General features: G+C 42.4%; 2 protein-coding genes across 2 annotated transcripts in view; one reads left to right on the plus strand and one right to left on the minus strand.

Moving 5' to 3' along the window:
- The window catches only part of TIGAR (TP53 induced glycolysis regulatory phosphatase), a 32,666-nt gene extending 13,897 nt beyond the window's left edge, over positions 1–18,769 (minus strand). The window contains exons 1-3 of the mRNA XM_055281057.2: positions 18,543–18,769; positions 8,540–8,577; positions 2,262–2,383 (exon numbers count right to left, since the gene is read on the minus strand). Coding sequence (XP_055137032.1) covers positions 2,262–2,383; positions 8,540–8,577; positions 18,543–18,682 — 300 coding nt within the window. The 5' untranslated portion in view covers positions 18,683–18,769. The remainder of the gene's footprint in view (positions 1–2,261; positions 2,384–8,539; positions 8,578–18,542) is intronic.
- Positions 15,019–15,585, plus strand: LOC129483514 (small ribosomal subunit protein uS19-like). The gene has a single exon (XM_055281058.2). The coding sequence runs from the start codon at positions 15,053–15,055 to the stop codon at positions 15,485–15,487; it is 435 nt and encodes a 144-aa protein (XP_055137033.1). The 5' UTR covers positions 15,019–15,052; the 3' UTR covers positions 15,488–15,585.
- Positions 18,770–19,040: the final 271 nt, after the last annotated feature.

Genomic DNA, 19,040 nt, shown 5'->3' on the forward strand with positions numbered 1-19,040 from the left:
TACTGGGAGACTTTTATAATGGCTTCAATCTTGTCACTTGTTATTATTCTGTTTAGGCTTTGGATTTCTTCCTGGTTCAATCTTGGTAGGCTGCATGTGTCTAGGAATTTGTGCATTTCCTCTAGATTTTCCAAATTTTTGGCATATAGTTGCTGATAGTAGCCCTTAATGCTCCTTTGAATTTCTGAGATATTGGTTGTAATATCTCCTTTTTCATCTGATATTACCTATTTGGATCTTTATCTTCTTAGTTAAGTCTACCTAAAGGTCTGTCAATTTTATCTTTTCAAAATACCAATTTATCATTTCACTGATCTTTTGGAGTCTTCATCTCAATTTCAATTATTTGTGCACAGATCATTATTATTTTTCTCCTAATAATTTTGGATTTGGTTTACTCTTGCTTTTCTAGTTTTCTTTCTTTTTTTTTTTTTTTTTTTTTTTTGAGACAAAGTTTTGCTTTGTTGCCCAGGCTGGATTGCAGTGGCACAATCTCAGCTCACTGCAACCTCTCCCTCCCAGGTTCAAGCAGTTCTCATGCCTCAGCCTCCTGAGTAGCTGGGATTACAGGTGCCCGCCACCACGCCAGGCTGATTTGTTATTTCAGTGGAGACGGTGCTTCACCGTATTGCCCAGGCTGGTCTTGAATTCCGGAGCTCAGGCAATCCTCCCATCTCGGCCTCCCAAAGTGGCTTTTTTAGTTCTTTAAGATGCATTGTTAGATGTTTATTTGGAGTTTTTCTTCTTTTTTGATGTAGGTACTTACAGCTAAAATTTCCCTAATATTTTTGCAGTACCCCACAGGTTTTGGTATGTTGTGTTTCCATTATCATTTGTTTCAAGAAATGTTTCAATTTAAGGAGATTCTTGTACATATTTCTAGAGTTCTTTCTCTATCCACTTCTTTCTTCCAGTACTCTGCCCCACAAATTTTAGTTATGTAAAAATTAACCTCCCCAAATTCCAAGTTTTGTCTCCTTAACTCACAGAGACCTCTAAGCACTACTTGGCTTCCCCTACCAGAGTCTGGAAATTGCTTCAGCCAGAAAACCAGGACATTCCTAGGGCTCACCTTCTTTGTTCCACTTCATTCAGGCATCATAGGCCCACAGTGCCCAAAGTCTAATGTCTGAAAACAGTGGTTTCACATATTTTGTCACATTTTCTAATTGTTTTTGGGGGAGATGAAATTCCAACAATAGCTCACTCACAGTTGGTCACAAAACTCTCCTTCCATGGAGTTTTTAGAAGTAGACTGGGTTCGTTTTTATTTTACTTTTTTTTTCATTTTCGAGACAGTCTTGCTCTGTAGCCCAAGCTGGAGTGCAATGGCACGATCTTGGCTCACTGCAACCTGTGCCTCCTGGGTTCAAGCGATTCTCCTGCCTCAGCCTTCCGAGTAGCTGGGATTAAGGTGCACGCCACCACACCTGGCTAATTTTTGTATTTGTAGTAGAGATAGGGTTTCACCATGTTGGCCAGGCTGGTCTTGAACTGCTGACCTCAAGTGATCCACCTGCCTCGGCCTCCCAAAGTGCAGGGATCACAGGCATGAGCCACCATGCCCAACTGGTTTTTCATTTTTATAGTAATCTGTTCCCTGAAGATATTTCTAACAAGTCTTTTATTTCTTTACAGTGACATAGTGGTTTCTTACTCTATCTGGTAATCCTAATACCTGATGTCATGGTGGGTTAATTTCTCCTGTCGTTTCTCCCTGCTCTCTCTCATAATAGCTTATTTATATTCTTGCTGGACTTTTTTTTCTAGGCTACTCTAATTTAAAAATTAATTTTTTAAAAAAGTACAAAATAAAATTAAAATAAATAAGTTCTGTTGAGGAAGGTCATGTCTGTTTGGGATTTAATTCCCTACAGACTCTGGTAGCAGATTTTTCAAGATTATACAATTGTTGAGACTTTTGGCACATCAGCCTAGACCTTGACTCTAAACTCACCTGTTGCTGGGTGTGGTGGCTCATGCCTGTAATCCCAGCACTTTGGGAGGCTGAGGCAGGTGGATCACCTGAGGTTAGGAGTTTGAGACCAGCAACATGGTAAAACCCCATCTCTACTAAAAATACAAAAATTAGCTAGGTGTGGTGGCACACACCTGTAATCCCAGCTATTTGGGAGGCTGAGGCATCAGAATCACTTGAACCTGTGAGATGGAGGTTGCAGTGAACAGAGACTGCACCACTGCACTCCAGCCTGGGCATAGAGTGAGGCTCTGTCTCAAAATAAATAAATAAATAAATGTACCTGCTTTGTCCTCGTGAGATCACTGGAGAAAGCATGAGTAAACTTCACATTATTCAGAAATACACCAGCAGCTGCTGCTTGTTTAAATCCAGTTTCTGAAAGAGGTTCATCTACTCCTTGTCCTGTGATATATTAAGAAGAGGAACAGTAACATTCAAAACTACATATAAGAGATGTATAAATCACATGTAGAAAATATAAGCTGCATTTATCTATATTTTAATGAAAGATTTTTTAAGTACTCTTCCACGTAACTTTTCAGGGAGTTATTAGCAAGTAAAAATAAGTTGTAAGTTTATAAAGGCTCAGGTATTCAATTATTTTCCAAAAGAATGCCTGCCTAATGGGAATTAGGTAATGATGAGATAGAAATGTCTTAGCTTTTCCCTCTCTTATGTTTGCCCACCTTTTCATTAATTGGCTCTGATCTTACAGGTACTGTGTTGGGGCGGTAGGACCATCATCTAATAGTTTTTTCCTTCTTCATTCCCACCATCCAAATGCTCAGTATTATAATGGTATTACTTTTCCTCTTTCCTTCCTCCCTCCGTTTCTTTTTCTTTTTCATTTTAAAAATGCTTTGAGGCCGGGCGCGGTGGCTCACGCCTGTAACCCCAGCACTTTGGGAGGCCGAGGCGGGTGGATCACGAGGTCAGGAGATCAAGACCATCCTGGCTAACACGGTGAAACCCCATCTCTATTAAAAATACCAAAAAAAAAAAAAAATTAGCTGGGCGAGGTGGCGGGCGCCTGTAGTCCCAGCTACTCGGGAGGCTGAGGCAGGAGAATGGCATGAACCCCGGGGGGCGGAGCCTGCAGTGAGCCGAGATCGCGCCACTGCACTCCAGCCTGGGTGAAAGAGTGAGACTCCTTCTCAAAAAAAAAAAAAAAAAAAAAGCTTTGAAACCTCTATTTCCAGGATAACGGTTGACTGGACACTCTGAAGGGACCTCCTACTAAAGATCTAAATGGTGTCTGTGTGTGTGTGTTTGTGTGTGTCTGTGTGTGTGTGTGTGTGTGTGTGTGTGTGTGCTGCATTGCTTGGCCCACAGAACATATAAAAAATCTCCAAGGGACAAAGTAAAGCAACCCCAAAGCCCTGAGCTGAACTGTGAATACCGATATGAAAAAAATGAAGGCGGTGGACTATCAGGACACGCTAGTGGGGCTGGGAGAGGAGGCCTGCTGGAGGGGACGGCAAGCGGGAGGACTACACACAACATTCCTGGGAGCAAGGGCTCCTGTAAGGAGACTTAATGCAGCCTCAGGCCCGGGGTAAAATAAAACGCAAATCCTCTTCAGAGCAAATCATTCTCAAAAGAGGCTAACAGGTTTTCCACTAATTTAGAACAAATAATTGTTTAGCCAAAGATTCAACACATAAGAAAATAATCTATCATAAACCAAAGCCACCCATCAAGACTTCAGACATTGAAATCAGCAAATATGGACTTTACAATAACTATGAATAAAACATAAAGACAGAATCACAAAAATAAGCAATTAACAGTAAGCATCAAAAATAAGTAGTTTTCTAAAATAACCAAACAGATCTTTCAATAATAAAAATCAGGATTGCTAGGGGCTGGGGGGGCCCCTCAATGGAAAACAGAGATTCAGATGAAAGGAGGTTTAATGAACTCAAAGACAGGGCAGAAGATATTACCCAGTACACAGCACAGGTACAAGGAGATAGAACATAGCTCAGATATATTAGAGTTCTAAAGGAAAGAATGAGAATTCCTAACGATGCATTGTCTTAGTTGCTGTAACAAAGTACTAGAGACTAGGTGGCTTATTAACAACAGATATTTATTTCTCACAGTTCTGGAGGTTGGAAGTTTGAGATGAGAGTACCATCATGGTTGGGTTCTGGTGAGGGCCTCTCCACATTACAGGCTGCTGACTTCTTCAGTGCTCCCATGGCACAAAGAGGAAAGAGCTCTCTGGTGTCTCTTGTACAAATTCCATTCATGAGGGCTGCACCCTCGTAACCTAATAACCGCCCACCCCACCTCCTAATGTCATCATATCGGGAGTTATGATTTCAACATGTAACTTTTGGGAAGAAAAACATTCAGTCTATAACATGCATCTAATTGGAACTCTAAAAGAATAGAAAAAAAAATGGTCGGGTGTGGTGGCTCACGCCTGCAATCCCAGCACTTTGGGAGGCCAAGGGGGGGTGAATCACTCGAGGTCAGGAGTTCAAAGTCAGCCTGGCCAACATGGCAAAATCCTGTCTCTACTAAAAATACAAAATTAGCTGGGCATGGTGGAACATGCCTGTAGTCCCAGCTACTTGGAAGGCTGAGGCAGGAGAATCGCTTGAGCCCAGGAGGCGGAGGTTGCAGTGAGCCAAGATCACGCCACTGCACTCCAGCCTGGGCAACAAGAGTGAAACTCCATCTCAAAAAAATAAAAGAATAGAAAAAATGAGGGAGAGGAATATGAAAAGAAAATAGCTAAGAATTTCACAGAATAAGAAAACACATGTACATCAAGCAGGATAAAATTTAAAAAAAAATGCCTCCTAATATATTATGAGAAACTAGAGAATAATTGAAGAGTTTAAAGGAAGTTACAGAGAAAGACATATTTCCTACCATGGAACACCATTTAGCTGATAGAAACCTCTTACCAGGAAAAACGGAACCAAAACCTGCAGAATGCTATCTTCCAAGTGCTGAGAGAATCATCGGTTAGAAATGTGTACTGACTGAAGCCACTATATTTACCACCAGCTCCTCTACACACACTAGAGGACTTTTCAAAGAATGTACTTCAGGAATGGTCTGAGATGAAAACAAATGAGGAGCAGAGAAACTTGCAAATATATTCATAAATTTAAATGCCATCTAAACAAATGAAGATAATAATGTCTACCTCAAGCAATTAAAAAAAGACAGGACTAAACTACTAGACAAGTTCTTTGTATTTTTTGGAAGAGGGGATATTAATATTCTACTTTATTAGGTATTGTCAGAGTGAATGTGTCCCCCCAAAATTCAAATGTTGACATCGTAACCCTCAATGTGATGGTATTAGGAGGCAGGCCTTTGGGAGGTGATTAGATCCTAGGGTGGAGCCCGAATGAACAGGATTAGTGTCCTTATAAGTGCTCTTGATCTATCTCTGCCACGTGAGGATATTAACCAGAGGACAGCAGTCTGCAAACCAGGAATCAGGTCCTCCACAGACACTGGATCTGCTGGCACCCTGATCTTGGAATTCATTCTCTAGAACTGTGTATTGTTCAAGCCACTGGGTCCATGATACACTGTTACAGCAGCCCTGGCTAAGACAGGTATGAGGGTAAGAATTTTAAGATAACCATGTAAAGAATGGAAATGATACATCATTTCAAAGGTAGTGGGGAAAGTAAGAAAGTGTGGAACAGGAAAAAAACCAAGCACTTAAGAAATAAAAGCAGGCAAGATAAAAAAAGAAAGACTAGAAAAAGAAGGGGAAAAAACACAAAGAAAAAAAATCAAAACATATCAGTGACCAGAATAAAGGCAAACAGTCACTACTGCCAGTCAAAAGACAGATTCTAGGCCAAGTGTGGTGGCTCACGCCTGTAATCCCAACACTTCGGGAGGCCAAGGCAGGTGAGTCACCTGAGGTCAGGAGTTCGAGACCTGCCTGGCCAACATGGTGAAACCCCATCTCTACTAAAAATACAAAAATTAGGCCAGGGGCGGTGGCTCACGCCTGCAATCTCAGCACTTTGGGAGGCTGAGGTGGGTGGATCACGAGGTCAGGGGTTCAAGACCAGCCTGACCAACATGGTAAAACCCCGTCTCTACTAAAAATACAAAAATTAGCCGAGCCTGGTAGTACACGCCTGTAATCCCAGCTACTCAGGAGGCTGAGACAGGAGAATCGCTTGAACCCGGGAGGCGGAGGTTGCAGGAGCTGAGATCACGCCACTGTACTCCAGCCTGGGCAACAGAGTGAGACTCCATCTCAAAATAAATAAATAAATAAATAGATAGATAGATAAATAAATAAATAAATAAATAAAAATTTTAAAAAATGAGCCTGGGCAACAGAGTGAGACTCCATCTCAAAATAAATAAATAAATAAATAAATAAATAAATAAATAAATAAATAAATATCTAAAAAATGAGCCAGGTATGGTGCCGGGAACCTGTAATCCCAGCTACTCGGGAGTCTCGGGCAGGAGAGTCGCTTGAACCCGGGAGGCAGAGGTTGCGGTGAGCCGAGATCGCGCCATTGCACTCCACCCTGGGTGACAGAGCAAGACTCTGTCTCAAAAAAAAAAAAAAAAAAGAAGAAGAATTATATATATTTTCAAAAGAGCCAAAATTTAGCTACATACTATTTATGAGATAACACTTAAACATAGGTACACACAAAGAGTAAACGGAATGAGATGCAAAAATACATACCAGTGAAATTCCATCCCCCAAACAGCTCAAGTAGCTATATTACTATCAGAAAAGTAAGACTTTATGACAAAAGCCTCACTAAGGATTTGGGGACCACTATAAGAAAATCAATGATCCAATTTACTCAGAAGATGTAATCATTTAAACTTGTATAAGCCTAATAAAATAACCTCAATCGATACAAAGGCAGAACATAGAAACCAAACATGGATAGAACTCCAAGTATTAAAGGGCAAACTGGCCACCACAGCAGGAAATTAAAAATACTGCGCTCATAAATTGGTATTTAGGACATGCAGGGAAACTAGTGCATTTATAAAGCTAATGAAGTGTGTAAGATTTGAAAAACAAAATCAAGAAGGCTGATTATTTTATATATAACTCCAGTCCCAACAATGATGGATTATACATTTTTCTGAAGCATACAATGGAAGAATTATAAAAACTGACCATAATTAACACATTTCAAAGAAGTATCATCAAATAAACCATACTGACAGAACACAAAAGCATTTAAAATGGAAGTCACTCAATGGGAATTTAAAATACTTGGTGCTGAATGCTTACCACATTACCACGTGTCAAAACTATGGGCATGCAAACAAAAACAGTACTTAGAAATATATAAGCCTTGAGGCCGGGCGCAGTGGCTCACGCCTGTAATCCCAGCACTTTGGGATGCTGAGGTGGGCATATCACCTGAGGTCAGGAGTTCAAGACCAGCTTGGCCAACATGGCGAAACCCCATCTCTACCAAAAATACAAAAATTAGCTGGGCATGGGGGCATACGCCTGTAATCCCAGCTACTCAGGAGGCTGAGGCACGAGAAATTGCTTGAACCCAGGAGGCGGAGGTTGCAGTGAGCCGAGATTGCACCACTGCACTCCAGGTTGGGCAGCACAGTGAGACCCTGACTCAAAAAAAAAAAAAAGAAAGAAAGAAATATATGAGCCTTGAATGCTTATACACAAAAGGCTGTAACTTAAAGAACTAAAGCATCCAACTGACAAGGTCAGGAAAAGAACATAAAAACCTTCTTGACATTCCACTGTCAATGTCTTAGGAAGTAAGAGCAATGAGCAATACTAAAGGCCAGGTGATAAGAGGCTTCCGCCCAAAGGATAACCTGCGTGGGGCACATTTCGTCTGAAAACAAAGGTTCCTTTGAGAATCAGACCAGTTAGTGTCCATAAAAGGGAGTCAGGCACATGGAATATGAAAATCAGTTTTTGTAAACCCCAGAAGTCCCTAACCGAAAAAATAAAACAAAATGCTTTTATAATCACAGCACAGAAATAGCATGTCTAGCCAAAAGTTCACCCAAGATATTCTTAAAAAGCCAGACTAGCTGGATCACAGGGCAAATAAAAGATCTGAGTCCAAATTAACAGAAAAAGGGAGAAAGAATCTCTTCAGAATAAAGTAACGGCCACATGTGAAAATAGTTCTTTTTTTAAACCTTTATTACTACTAAAATTAAAATATCTTAGCAGAAAAAAATACCATTAACACCAGTCAGTAAACTTCATGTTTCCAAATATAAAATAATTTCAAATCCAGACATTTATATTTTAAGACACCCAGACCCAATATAATTAATCAGCTGACAGAGCCACTTTGAAGCCATACATAAAGAATAACTTGGAGACCTGTACTTCACACGCAGTTCACTTGAGAGATTTATTCCTCCTGGTTACTAACAGCCCTGATCATATTTCTGTGGTTATAATGCTTTGATTCTGTAATCCCAATTCACAATGGAGTGCTGCCCCCAGTCTACCCCACCCCACCAAATCTGCTTAACTCACACATCTTATTAACACCAGGGTGAGAGCTAAAATAACAATCGGATTATACCAACCTTGGATTATTTTCTCCTTGTTAAATCTTGTTTCTCCACTAAAATAGAAAGAGAAGGAGAACCTTATTAGCCAAATTATATTATTTTTGAGAGGAGGAAAAAAATGAGCAATCAAGTGTGGTGATATTCATAAAAATATCATATGAAACTTGTAACACACTTCATAATCCAACCTGTAAAAACAATTTATTCTAAACTAATATCTGCGATTGTCTTCTTTAATGAAGAGCTAAGAATTTCAAACTACTCCAAACTAAAACGTGTAGATCAGGAATCAATCTTAAGTGAACTGCAGGTGGAAAATCCTACTAAAAAATATAATGCAAATACCATTTTAGCCAAATAATTTTGTTAAAAGAAATATATTGATCAAAACTATTCTTACTGGCAGCAGGACCAAAAACGTTAAGAGTCAGTCTATTCACTGCTGGACTGAATGAGCAAGTTAAAGAGAATCTGAATGGAATGGGAGAGAACTGCACAAACCTTCAGAACCCCCTGCCTTCTCTTAGTTCCTAGGTCTTCAGCAGTTATTTTTTGTAGTACTGACAGGTATCTCACAGACCAACTGCACACTGAACTGAGGTTTGAGTACTACACTTTTAAAAACTAAAATACCAAAACAAATCAAAGCAATCTGAAGCAACCGGAAGGGTAAAAGAACCGGAAACTTTGTCACAAAATAACTGGGGTTACTGAGGCTGGAGGGGGAAAAGGGCCGGAAGTGCATGGGCAAGACCGGACACTCAGCAGGATACGTTAACAATAAATGCAACTGTCAAATACATGAAAAGTAGAATCAAGGAGAATTCAGTTGAAATTTCTTTGAGCGCTAATTAAATGTTTGCTGACCCAACCTACCACTAGAATTGCTGGGCCATAATGTATGCAAATACCCAGCTTTATTAAGTAATGCCAGTGTCATAGCAAGTTACACTACCCTGTAGTGTGGTGTACCACCCTCAACAAGATTCAGTGATGGAAGGTTTCTTCAATCTGTACCAACCTGGTACCTGAACAATTCATCTCACTTTAATTTTAATTTGCATTTCCTTGATTTCCATGGAAAATGATCGATCCATTGTTTTTAAGTGAAGCACTAGTTTATAATAATTAAAATGTCACATAGGATTGATTTACTCAGATCTAGAAAAAAAATCTACCAGACCTGGAAGTCAGAATCACAAACTCAGGCCTCGGCCTGGAATCTTGCCGCTTGTTTACAAAATCAGCTGTATGCCAACCTCTGCCAAGACACAGATTGCTGGATTTGGCCAATATGAATGTTCTTTAAGACCCAACACAAGACTGGTTCTTTTAGGTAGTCTCCCTCCCCAGAACCATTCCCCATCTACCTACTCTATTTAATACCCACACTCTATGCTCCCATGGTCCCCTGGCACTACCAACATAAGTTTTCATCTGTGTGCTAATTGACTTTTTAGCTCTGTGTCTATCCTGGCTCCAGTTCCTTAAAGGCACAAGCAGGGATTGCATACCCTCAACATGCCCAGGGCCTGGAGAAAATCCTGGGAAATGACAGAACTTCAGTGAATGTACTTTTACCTAGGGAGGGTCATCTGGAAATACCTATCAAAATGACAAATCTGTTTACCCTTTTATCCAATAACCCAATTACTGGGAATAACTGAATTCACTCATATTTAAAAGATCATTTGCGGCCAGACGTGGTGGCTCATGCTTGTAATCCCAGCACATTGGGGGGCCGAGGTGGGTGGATCACGATGTCAGGAGTTCAAGCCCAGCATGGCCAAGATGATGAAACCCCATCTCTACTAAAAATACAAAATTTAGCCAGGCGTGGTGGCAGGCGCCTGTAATCCCAGCTACTCGGGAGACTGAGGCACGAGAATTGTTTAAACCTGGGAGGCAGAGGTTGCAGTGAGCTGCAATCACACCACTGCACTCCAGTATGGGTGACAGAGCAAGACCCTGTCTCACGAAAAAAAAAAAAAAAAAAAAAGATCATTAGCTACAGTATTATTTCTAGTAGCAACAGATTATAAACAACCCAAATGTCCATAACAGGGAAACTCATTCCTTAACTATGGCCAGAATAACCATTATTTATATTAACAAATAAACAGTGACATATCTACCTAATGGAATCCTATGTAAATGTGTCCTTTAAAGACAGACATTATATGTAAAGATATGGAATGCTCACCAAGATATATGATTAAGCAGAAAAAACAAGGTATAGAATAATATGAAAAGAAAGCTACCTTTTTAGAAAGGAGGGAAATAAACATCTGGATCTGCACAAAGAAACAATGGAAGGATAAACATGAAACTAATAAACATGGTCAGCTATTGGTTGGGGGGAGAATAGGAAGACTAGGGAGAATTGTTTTGATTTCTAAATATGTGGATGTATTAGCTTAAAAAATAAATGCAAGATAAAGAAATAAAATTACACAGAACTGGCCGGGCACGGTGGCTCACGCCTGTAATCCCAGCACTTTGGGAGGCTGAGGCGGGCAGATCCCATGGTCAGGAGTTCGAGACCAGCCTGGCTAATAAGGTGAAACTCCATCTCTACCAAAAATACAAAAATTAGCCAGGCATGGTGGTGAGTGCCTGTGGTCCCAGCTACTTGGGAGGCTGAGGCAGAAGAATCACTTGAACCCAGGAGGCGGAGGTTGCAGTGAGCCAAGATCATGCCACTGCACTTCAGCCTGGGCAACAGAGCAAGACTCTGTCTCCAAAAAAAAAAAAAAAATACACAGAACTATTTATACCTTGGTAAAAAACCAACAGCACTGATTTGCCATTATCATTGTTGTTAATATTAATAAAAGATTTCCTAGGCCACATGCAGTGGCTCACGCCTGTAATCCCAGCACTTTGGGAGGCCAAGGAGGGCAGATCACCTGAGGTCAGGAGTTCGAGACCATCCTGGTCAACATGGTAGAACCCTGTGTCTAAAAATACAAAAATCAGCCAGGCGTGGTGGCAGGCGCCTGTAATCCCAGCTACTCGGGAGGTGAGTCAGGAGAATCACTTGAACCCAGCAGGCGAAGGTTGCAGTGAGCCAAGATCATGGCTCTCCATGTGCAATGGCACTCCAGCCTAGGCAACAAAAGCAAGACCTCGTCTCAAAAAAAAAAAGATTTCCTACACTCCAAAATTCATTCAGAATCTTATAAAATGGGCATGAAAGAAGATATTAACCTCTACCATTCAGATGGATAAAGCAGAAGCATTCAGGGCAAACATGGGGAACCTGTCATTTTTAATCTAGAAAACAGTTACCATGTATTGGATTCACTTCCTGTCTCAGCCTCAAAATCTTGCTGAGACCAAGAATAAAATATCTGTTATTTCAATACAAGCAACATCCTCGGCTGGGCGCGGTGGCTCATGCCTGTAATCCCAGCACTTCGGGAGGCCGAAGTAGGCGGATCATGAGGTCAGGAGTTTGAGACCAGCCTGGCCAATATGGTCAAACCCTGTCTCTACCAAAAATACAAAAATTAGCTGGGCATGGTGGCGCGTGCCTGTAGTCCCAGCCACTTCGGAGGCTGACGCAGAAGAATTGCTTGAACCCAGGAGGCGGAGGCTGCAGTGAGCCGAGATCACGCCCTCAAAAGCAAAACAAAACAAGTAACATCCTCGCTAGACAGTGGCTTGTAGCCCTTAAATTAAACCTGGCCTAAACTGCCTCCATGCCTAGGGAGCTGTCACCTAATTTAATATGTACACAAACTACAACACAATTTGAGAGTATATTCCTGTAATAAAAACCAAGTCTCAGCCAACCATGGCAGCTGAGCTTTCAGCCAATTATGGGCGGCAAACTGCTCAGACATGTCCTAATAAGGCAAAGCGGAGCTGTAACCAATCAGGCTATTTCTATATGTCACATCCTCTTTTTTTTTTTTTTTTTTTTTTTCCTGAGATGGGGTCTCACTCTGCAGCCCAGGCTGGAGTGCAGTGGTGTGATCTCGGCTCACTGCAATCTCCAACTCCAGGATTCAAGCAATTCTCCTGCCTCAGCCTCCCAAATAGCTGGGATTACAGGCAAGTGCCACCACGCCCAGCTAATTTTTGTATGTTTAGTAGAGACACGGTTTCACCATGTTGGCCAGGCTGGTCTTGAACTCCTGACCTAAGGTGATCCTCCTGCCCCAGCCTCCCAAAGTGCTGGGATTATAGGTGTGAGCCACTGAGCCTGGCCATGTCACTTCCTTTCTCTGTCTATAAATACTGCCTGCCTATGTCGCTGGGTTGAGCACTCTGAAGCTTTACTGGTTCAGGTGCTGCCTGATTTATGAATCATTTCTTTGCTCAAATAGACTAAGTCTAATTTGTCTAAAGTTTTTCTTTTTATATGTTGCTAATACAATTTCCAGCCAAAGCCAAAGAAGCACCCTCATTTTGAAATGAGGGGTGAGAAAAAATTTAATAATTTGCCAACCAAGAAATCATGCAAGAGCCACCAAAAAACCCAGTATTTAGAAATCACAGAAATTTGGCAGAGATGATTACTTTTTGTATGCTTGCTGACGATTAACTCAGCATTTTTATTTAATCAAAGTGGATAATGAGAGATTCAAATTAAAATAAAGGTTTATACTGTCAAAATGTCATTTTATAAAAAATAGAATCCCAGAAATTTGATAGTCTCATAAAAGCACTGCCCCACCATCTAACGATTTTCAGTGAAAGCAGCATAACCACTGTGATATAATGAAGGATTCATTTAGCCGTATATCAACAGAGGCTGCTGTAGACTCAATAGTATTATTAACAATCACAGCATTCAGTTTAGTTCTATTCGGCATTTTTGCGTTCAAATCACTTTATAAATATTAAAGAGTAGGAATCCAAAAATAGATTTTTTTCCAAAAGCTTTCATAAATATTTAGTTGTACAGCTTTTATCAGCTTTATTGAGAGGTTTATATAAATCTTTGAAGTAACTGTTTAATTAGTACGTTTGGGGAATGGGAAAGGAAAGTTGATGGCTAAAACAGTTTTACTATTGATCTATTTCCCTTAACCAAGTCTGACTTGTGATAGCAGCAGAGAAGGTGAAGGGAGCTGAAAGGTCAGAGGGATATATTTTGAAGGAGTCAGGAATAACACCACTCATTTTCAAAATCTGCAGTGTGGTCCATTTCCAAAACAGAAACCTGACTCTGCAGGAATCCAAGTGCTTCTGCCAAGATGTTAAGTCTTAGGATCAGCCATTTATAGGACCTACAAATATACATCATTCATTTTGCAGGTTATCTCACAGTTCTTAAAAGACATTGTATCTTGTTACCCTGGATTTATACTCTGCAGCATTTCTTCAAAAATCATATACAAAGCTCAATTTCCCTTAATTCCATTTAAGGAATTCAAATTCAACACAAATTCAGCGTGCTACAAAGGAGGGATAAATCATGGGAAAGTTGCTCTTTAGTGTAAATGAAAATGTAAACCCTCACCTGATATCACGAATACAGCTTAGTCCCAATTCCTTTACACCAATACATTCATTTGCAAATATAAAAGATTTCAAGAGCTAGTAACACAAGACTTTTGGCTGTCCCTTTTTTTTTTTTTTTTGAGACGAGTTTTACTCTTGTTGACCAGGCTGGAGTGCAAAGGCGCGATCTGGGCTCACTGCAACCTCTACCCCCCGGGTTCAAGAGATTCTCCTGCCTCAGCCTCCCGAGTAGCTGGGATTACAGGCGCGTGCCACTACGTCCAGCTAATTTTTTGTATTTTTAGTAGAGATGGGGTTTCACCATGTTGACCAGGCTGGTCTTGAACTCCCGGCCTCAGGTGATCCACCCACCTGGGCCTCCCAAAGTGCTGGGATTACAGGACTTTTGGCTGTCTTTGATCTTTATAAAGTATCTGTACAAGGTACCTTTATACTTTTATAAAGCATTAAAATTTTATAAAAGTATTAGCTTTATAAAAGTACTAAATTACAGATGACCTAATAGTATTTTGCTTGCTTTATTAATATACGGAACAATTATTAGCATTACACAAAAAGTAACTGCCAATAGAAGTACAGTAACAAAAACAAATCAGTTTTGCTATCAGTAACTTTACTAATTCGGCCAGGTGGGGTGGCTCACACCTGTAATCCCAACACTTTGGAAGGCCGAGGCAGGCGGATCACCTGAGGTCGGGAGTTCGAGACCAGTCTGACCAACATGGAGAAACGCCATCTCTACTAAAAGTACAAAAGTAGCCAGGCGTGGTGGCACATGCCTGTAATCCCAGCTACTCCGGAGGCTGAGGCAGGAGAATAGCTTGAACCCGGGAGGCGGAGGTTGTGGCGAGCCGAGATCATGCCATTGCACTCCAACCTGCGTAACAAGAGAGAAACTCCGTCTCAAAAAAAAAAAAAAAAAGCAAAAACAAAAAACCTTTACTAATTCATTTTTAAATCATTAAAAGTAAATTAAATTTAGTTTGCCAAAAAATCTTAAAGCTTTAAGAGCTGCCTAAAAATGGAAGTGAACTTTTCTGAGGATCCGACAAGATGGCCGAGGTAGAGCAGAAGAAGCGGACCTTCCGCAAACTCACCTACTGCGACACAGACTTGGACCAGCTACTGGACATGTCCTGCGAGCAGCTAACGCAGCTGTACGGTGCGTGCCAGCGGCGGCAACTAAACCCGGGCCTGCAGCGGAAACAGCACTCGCCGCTGAAGCGCCTGCGCAAGGCCAAGAAGGAGGCACCGCCCAAGGAGAAGCCGGAAGTGGTGAAGGCGCACCTGCGGGACATGATCATCCTGCCCAAGATGGTGGGCAGCATGGTGGGCGTCTACAACGGCAAGACCTTCAACCAGGTGGAGATCAAGCCGGAGATGATCGGCCACTACCTGGGCGAGTTCTCCATCACCTACAAGCCGGTGAAGCACTGCCGGCCCGGCATCGGGGCCACCCACTCCTCCCGCTTCATCCCCCTCAAGTAGTGGCTCAGCTAATAAAGACACACATATCTCCAAAAAAAAAAGTTAAATGGATGGTTTCGCCTGGGACTCACTGCAAACACCTACAACATTTCAAGCAACCAGACCCTTCAATAGTGCTGGATAGGTGATGGTAATGCCAACATACACGTGTTGGAGTTTTCAACAATGCTGTGCCGTAAGCTCATGAGAAGTTATAGTCTGACAATGATGATAGACCTGAATTCTGGAATCTTGGGCATTCTGTTCCAGAAATGATACACACTGGTACTTTCATTTCAAAGTATGAAGAAAGATAAACCACATACAGGAACAGCACAAGATTCCTAACAGGTTCTGTTGAACTTAAATTGCTTTAAAGATTTTTTTGCATTATCTGAAGAGGTAAGTCCAGTAAAATTATCTAACTCTTCAAAAAGTCATTACATTTAACTATGGTGATAATGAGTCAAATTTAAAAATCACTTCTTTTCCTGAAAGGATCACCAGGTTTTGGTTTTGAGAACTCTTAAGGCAAGAAGAGGGATGATCCAGACCGGAAAGCATTGAACCAGCCCTCTCACTCCATCTTCCTACACATAAAACAGAACAAAATAAACTATTGTCATAACTCCACACAATTATATTAAGAGACTAAAAAGTAGCCTCAAAAATGGCTGGTGATGTTCAAGTAATCTACAAATGCCAGGTTTTAACACATTAAGTAGGAAACAAAAGACGGTGAGTGGTTAAGTTGCTTTGGTTAAACTCCTACTTCCTCAACTTGCCATGTGACTTTAAGCAAGTTACAAGGCATCTCTGTCTCAGCTGCCTCACGTGAAAAATGAGGATATCAGTCCTTAACTCACTAAATTGTCAGATTTTAATTACAACAGTGCCTGGCAAATAATCATTTATTAAGACATTTTTTAAATGATTCCTATGAGGGCCTCCGGAATCAAACCCTTTGTAAGCAGCAGAAAGGGAATACAATCCATATTTATATGACTATTGTCTATTAAGAATCTAAATAGGAATCATCTTACTTTTTAGGGGTTGCCTTACCCCAAATATTCTATAACTTCTGAGTTTTCTTTTTTTTTTTTCTTTTTGAGACAGGGTCTCACTGTGTCGCCTAGGCTGGGGTGCAGTGGCCCAATCACAGTCACTACAGCCCTGACTTCCCAGGCTCATGTGATCCAAGTGATCTTCCTGCCTCAGCCTCCCTATTAGCTAGGTTCACAGGCATGCACCACCACACCCAGCTTTTTTTTTTTTTTGTAGAGGAGGTTTCACCATGTTGCCCAGGCTGGTCTTTAACTCCTTTGCTCAAGGGATTCACCCACTTCCGCCTCCCAACGTGCTACGATTACAGGGGTGAATCACCTTGATGGTCTGAGTTTCAATTATAAATATGACATTGGGCTGGCTGGGTCAGGCGTCTAGAAAGTGCACTAACATTGGAAGAAAGGGTGATCAGGCCTCTAGTTCCTGTTCTGCTACCAATTAGCTGTGTGACCTTTAGTAAGTTAAGAATTCTCCCAAGGCATTCTATACAACCGAGAGGGGTGGGAGAAGAGATAGTGAGGAACTAGATTTCTAAGGTAGCCATTAAAATCCTGCTAATCCTAAACGGACAATTTTAGAGGATTCTTAAGATTATCTTTCTTATAAAGGAAGCACAGGCCAGAAAAGATAGCTGTTAAAGTCAATTGACAAAGTTAAATCATATTAACGTCCTTTGTGAGCTCCATGAATGCAGAAATGGCATGTTATTTATCTGTATGATCCAGTCTACTGGCACATAGTACCTACTCAAAATGCTGGTGTGCTAAGCTATACGTTCGTATTTGGGAATCAACTGCACTTTTATTGGAGCTTTCTTTATAGAAGTTATTTCTCAGATATATTTCTTCCCCTGTTGCATCATACACTTTACCTGTCCCCCATTTAATTCTCGCATTAAAATAGTGAGATAAGCACTATCATTTGCATAGCAGGAAATTTAAGTCCAGACTACTTGGCTCTTAGCTGGAGAACAGATTCCAACCGAGGTCTACCTTGCCTGAAAAATCTGTGCTCTTAGCAGGGTGCGGTGGCTCATGTCTGTAATCCCAACACTTTGCGAGGCCGAGGTGGTCGGATCACTTAAGGTCAGGAGTTCCAGACCTGCCTGGCCAAAATGGCGAAACCCCATCTCTACTAAAAATACAAAAATTAGCCAGGCGTGGTGGCGCATGCCTGTAATCCCAGCTACTCGGGAGGCTGAGGCAGGAGAATCGCTTGAACCCCGGAGGCGGGAGGTTGCAGTGAGCAGAGATAGCGCCACTGCACTCCAGCCTGGGTGACAGAGCGAGGCTCCATCTCACAAAAAAAGAAAAAAGAAAAATCTGTACCCTGATTTTCACCTCCCGTTAACATTTGGCAAATACATGTTGATAAGAAAAGATAAGAGACATAAAGACCTATCAGCATTCAGCTTCGTGTAATGTTATGATAATAAAAACATTTATTTGGGATGATACGGTCTGCTGAGATCAGAGCTGTGATCCTCTTCTCTCCCAGAACTGTAACCTCTGGGGAAAAGAAAGAAGTCTCATATATGTGCCTGGGGGGCTGACTGCCTGGGGAAACGAGGGGGAACCTCGGAAACAGAGAAGATAGCGGAAGGCAGCCGGCATCAAAAACATCAGCCAAGGACGAGCAATTCTGCAAACTCTGCAATCTGCTGGGGAGCAAAAGCGGTACCCAGACAAGTCTATGGACATGTCTGGCACCGTTTTTGGTGCAGCCACCAAGTGCCTACGAACCCCGATCCCTTGCCCCTCCGGGCCTCGCTTTATCTGAAACACGGGACGAAGCTATCTAAGACCTGCCGTCGTCCCTCGGGGCTGCTGAGGTGAGAGGAGGGGCGACACGAGACGGCTCTAGGGCAAGCGCCCCGGAAAAAGCGCTTCCAAGCCAGTCCCCCGGGGCTGGAGCGAGCAGGGGAGAGGGTGGTAGACCCGTTTTCCCTTCACCCGCTCCAACACACTCAAGGAAGAGAGAGAGAAAGGCATCCTGCCACAGCCATACTCACTGCCGGACAACAGTCAGAGCGAAGCGAGCCATGTTCCCGGAGCCGCGTCCCGTCAGTGGCCCCGCGCCGCGATGCCCCTGCACTGCGGGCCACCTCCCCCACACCACTTCCGCCAAGCAGCCGGCCGGCTCCGCCGCCATAGGCCGAGGCGGCCTCGCACGTCATCCCCGAAGGCCACTCAGGGCCGGGCGAGGCCGACGGGGCGGGGGAGATGCGGGAGCCACGGAAGCCCCGCCCAGGGCTGCGGCGCTTGCGCCCCTGCGCGCCGGCCTGTGATTGGCGCGCGGCAGGTGCGGGAGGCCCCGCCCGCGGAGTCCGCGGTAGGATTCCCCTCCCTCGATAGCCGGCAGCCTGCGTTCGGGGCAGATAAGGAAGCCGGCGCACTGATTTGTGGTTGATCCGATGGAGGCTGGAATGCAGCCGTTCGTCTTACAGCTGGCCACCGTGATGAATCCCTCACGGGTGTACAGCGACCAACAGACTGTGTTCTATGAGGTC

Source organism: Symphalangus syndactylus, chromosome 5 (genome assembly GCF_028878055.3).
Source record: "Symphalangus syndactylus isolate Jambi chromosome 5, NHGRI_mSymSyn1-v2.1_pri, whole genome shotgun sequence".
Lineage (NCBI taxonomy): Eukaryota > Metazoa > Chordata > Mammalia > Primates > Hylobatidae > Symphalangus > Symphalangus syndactylus.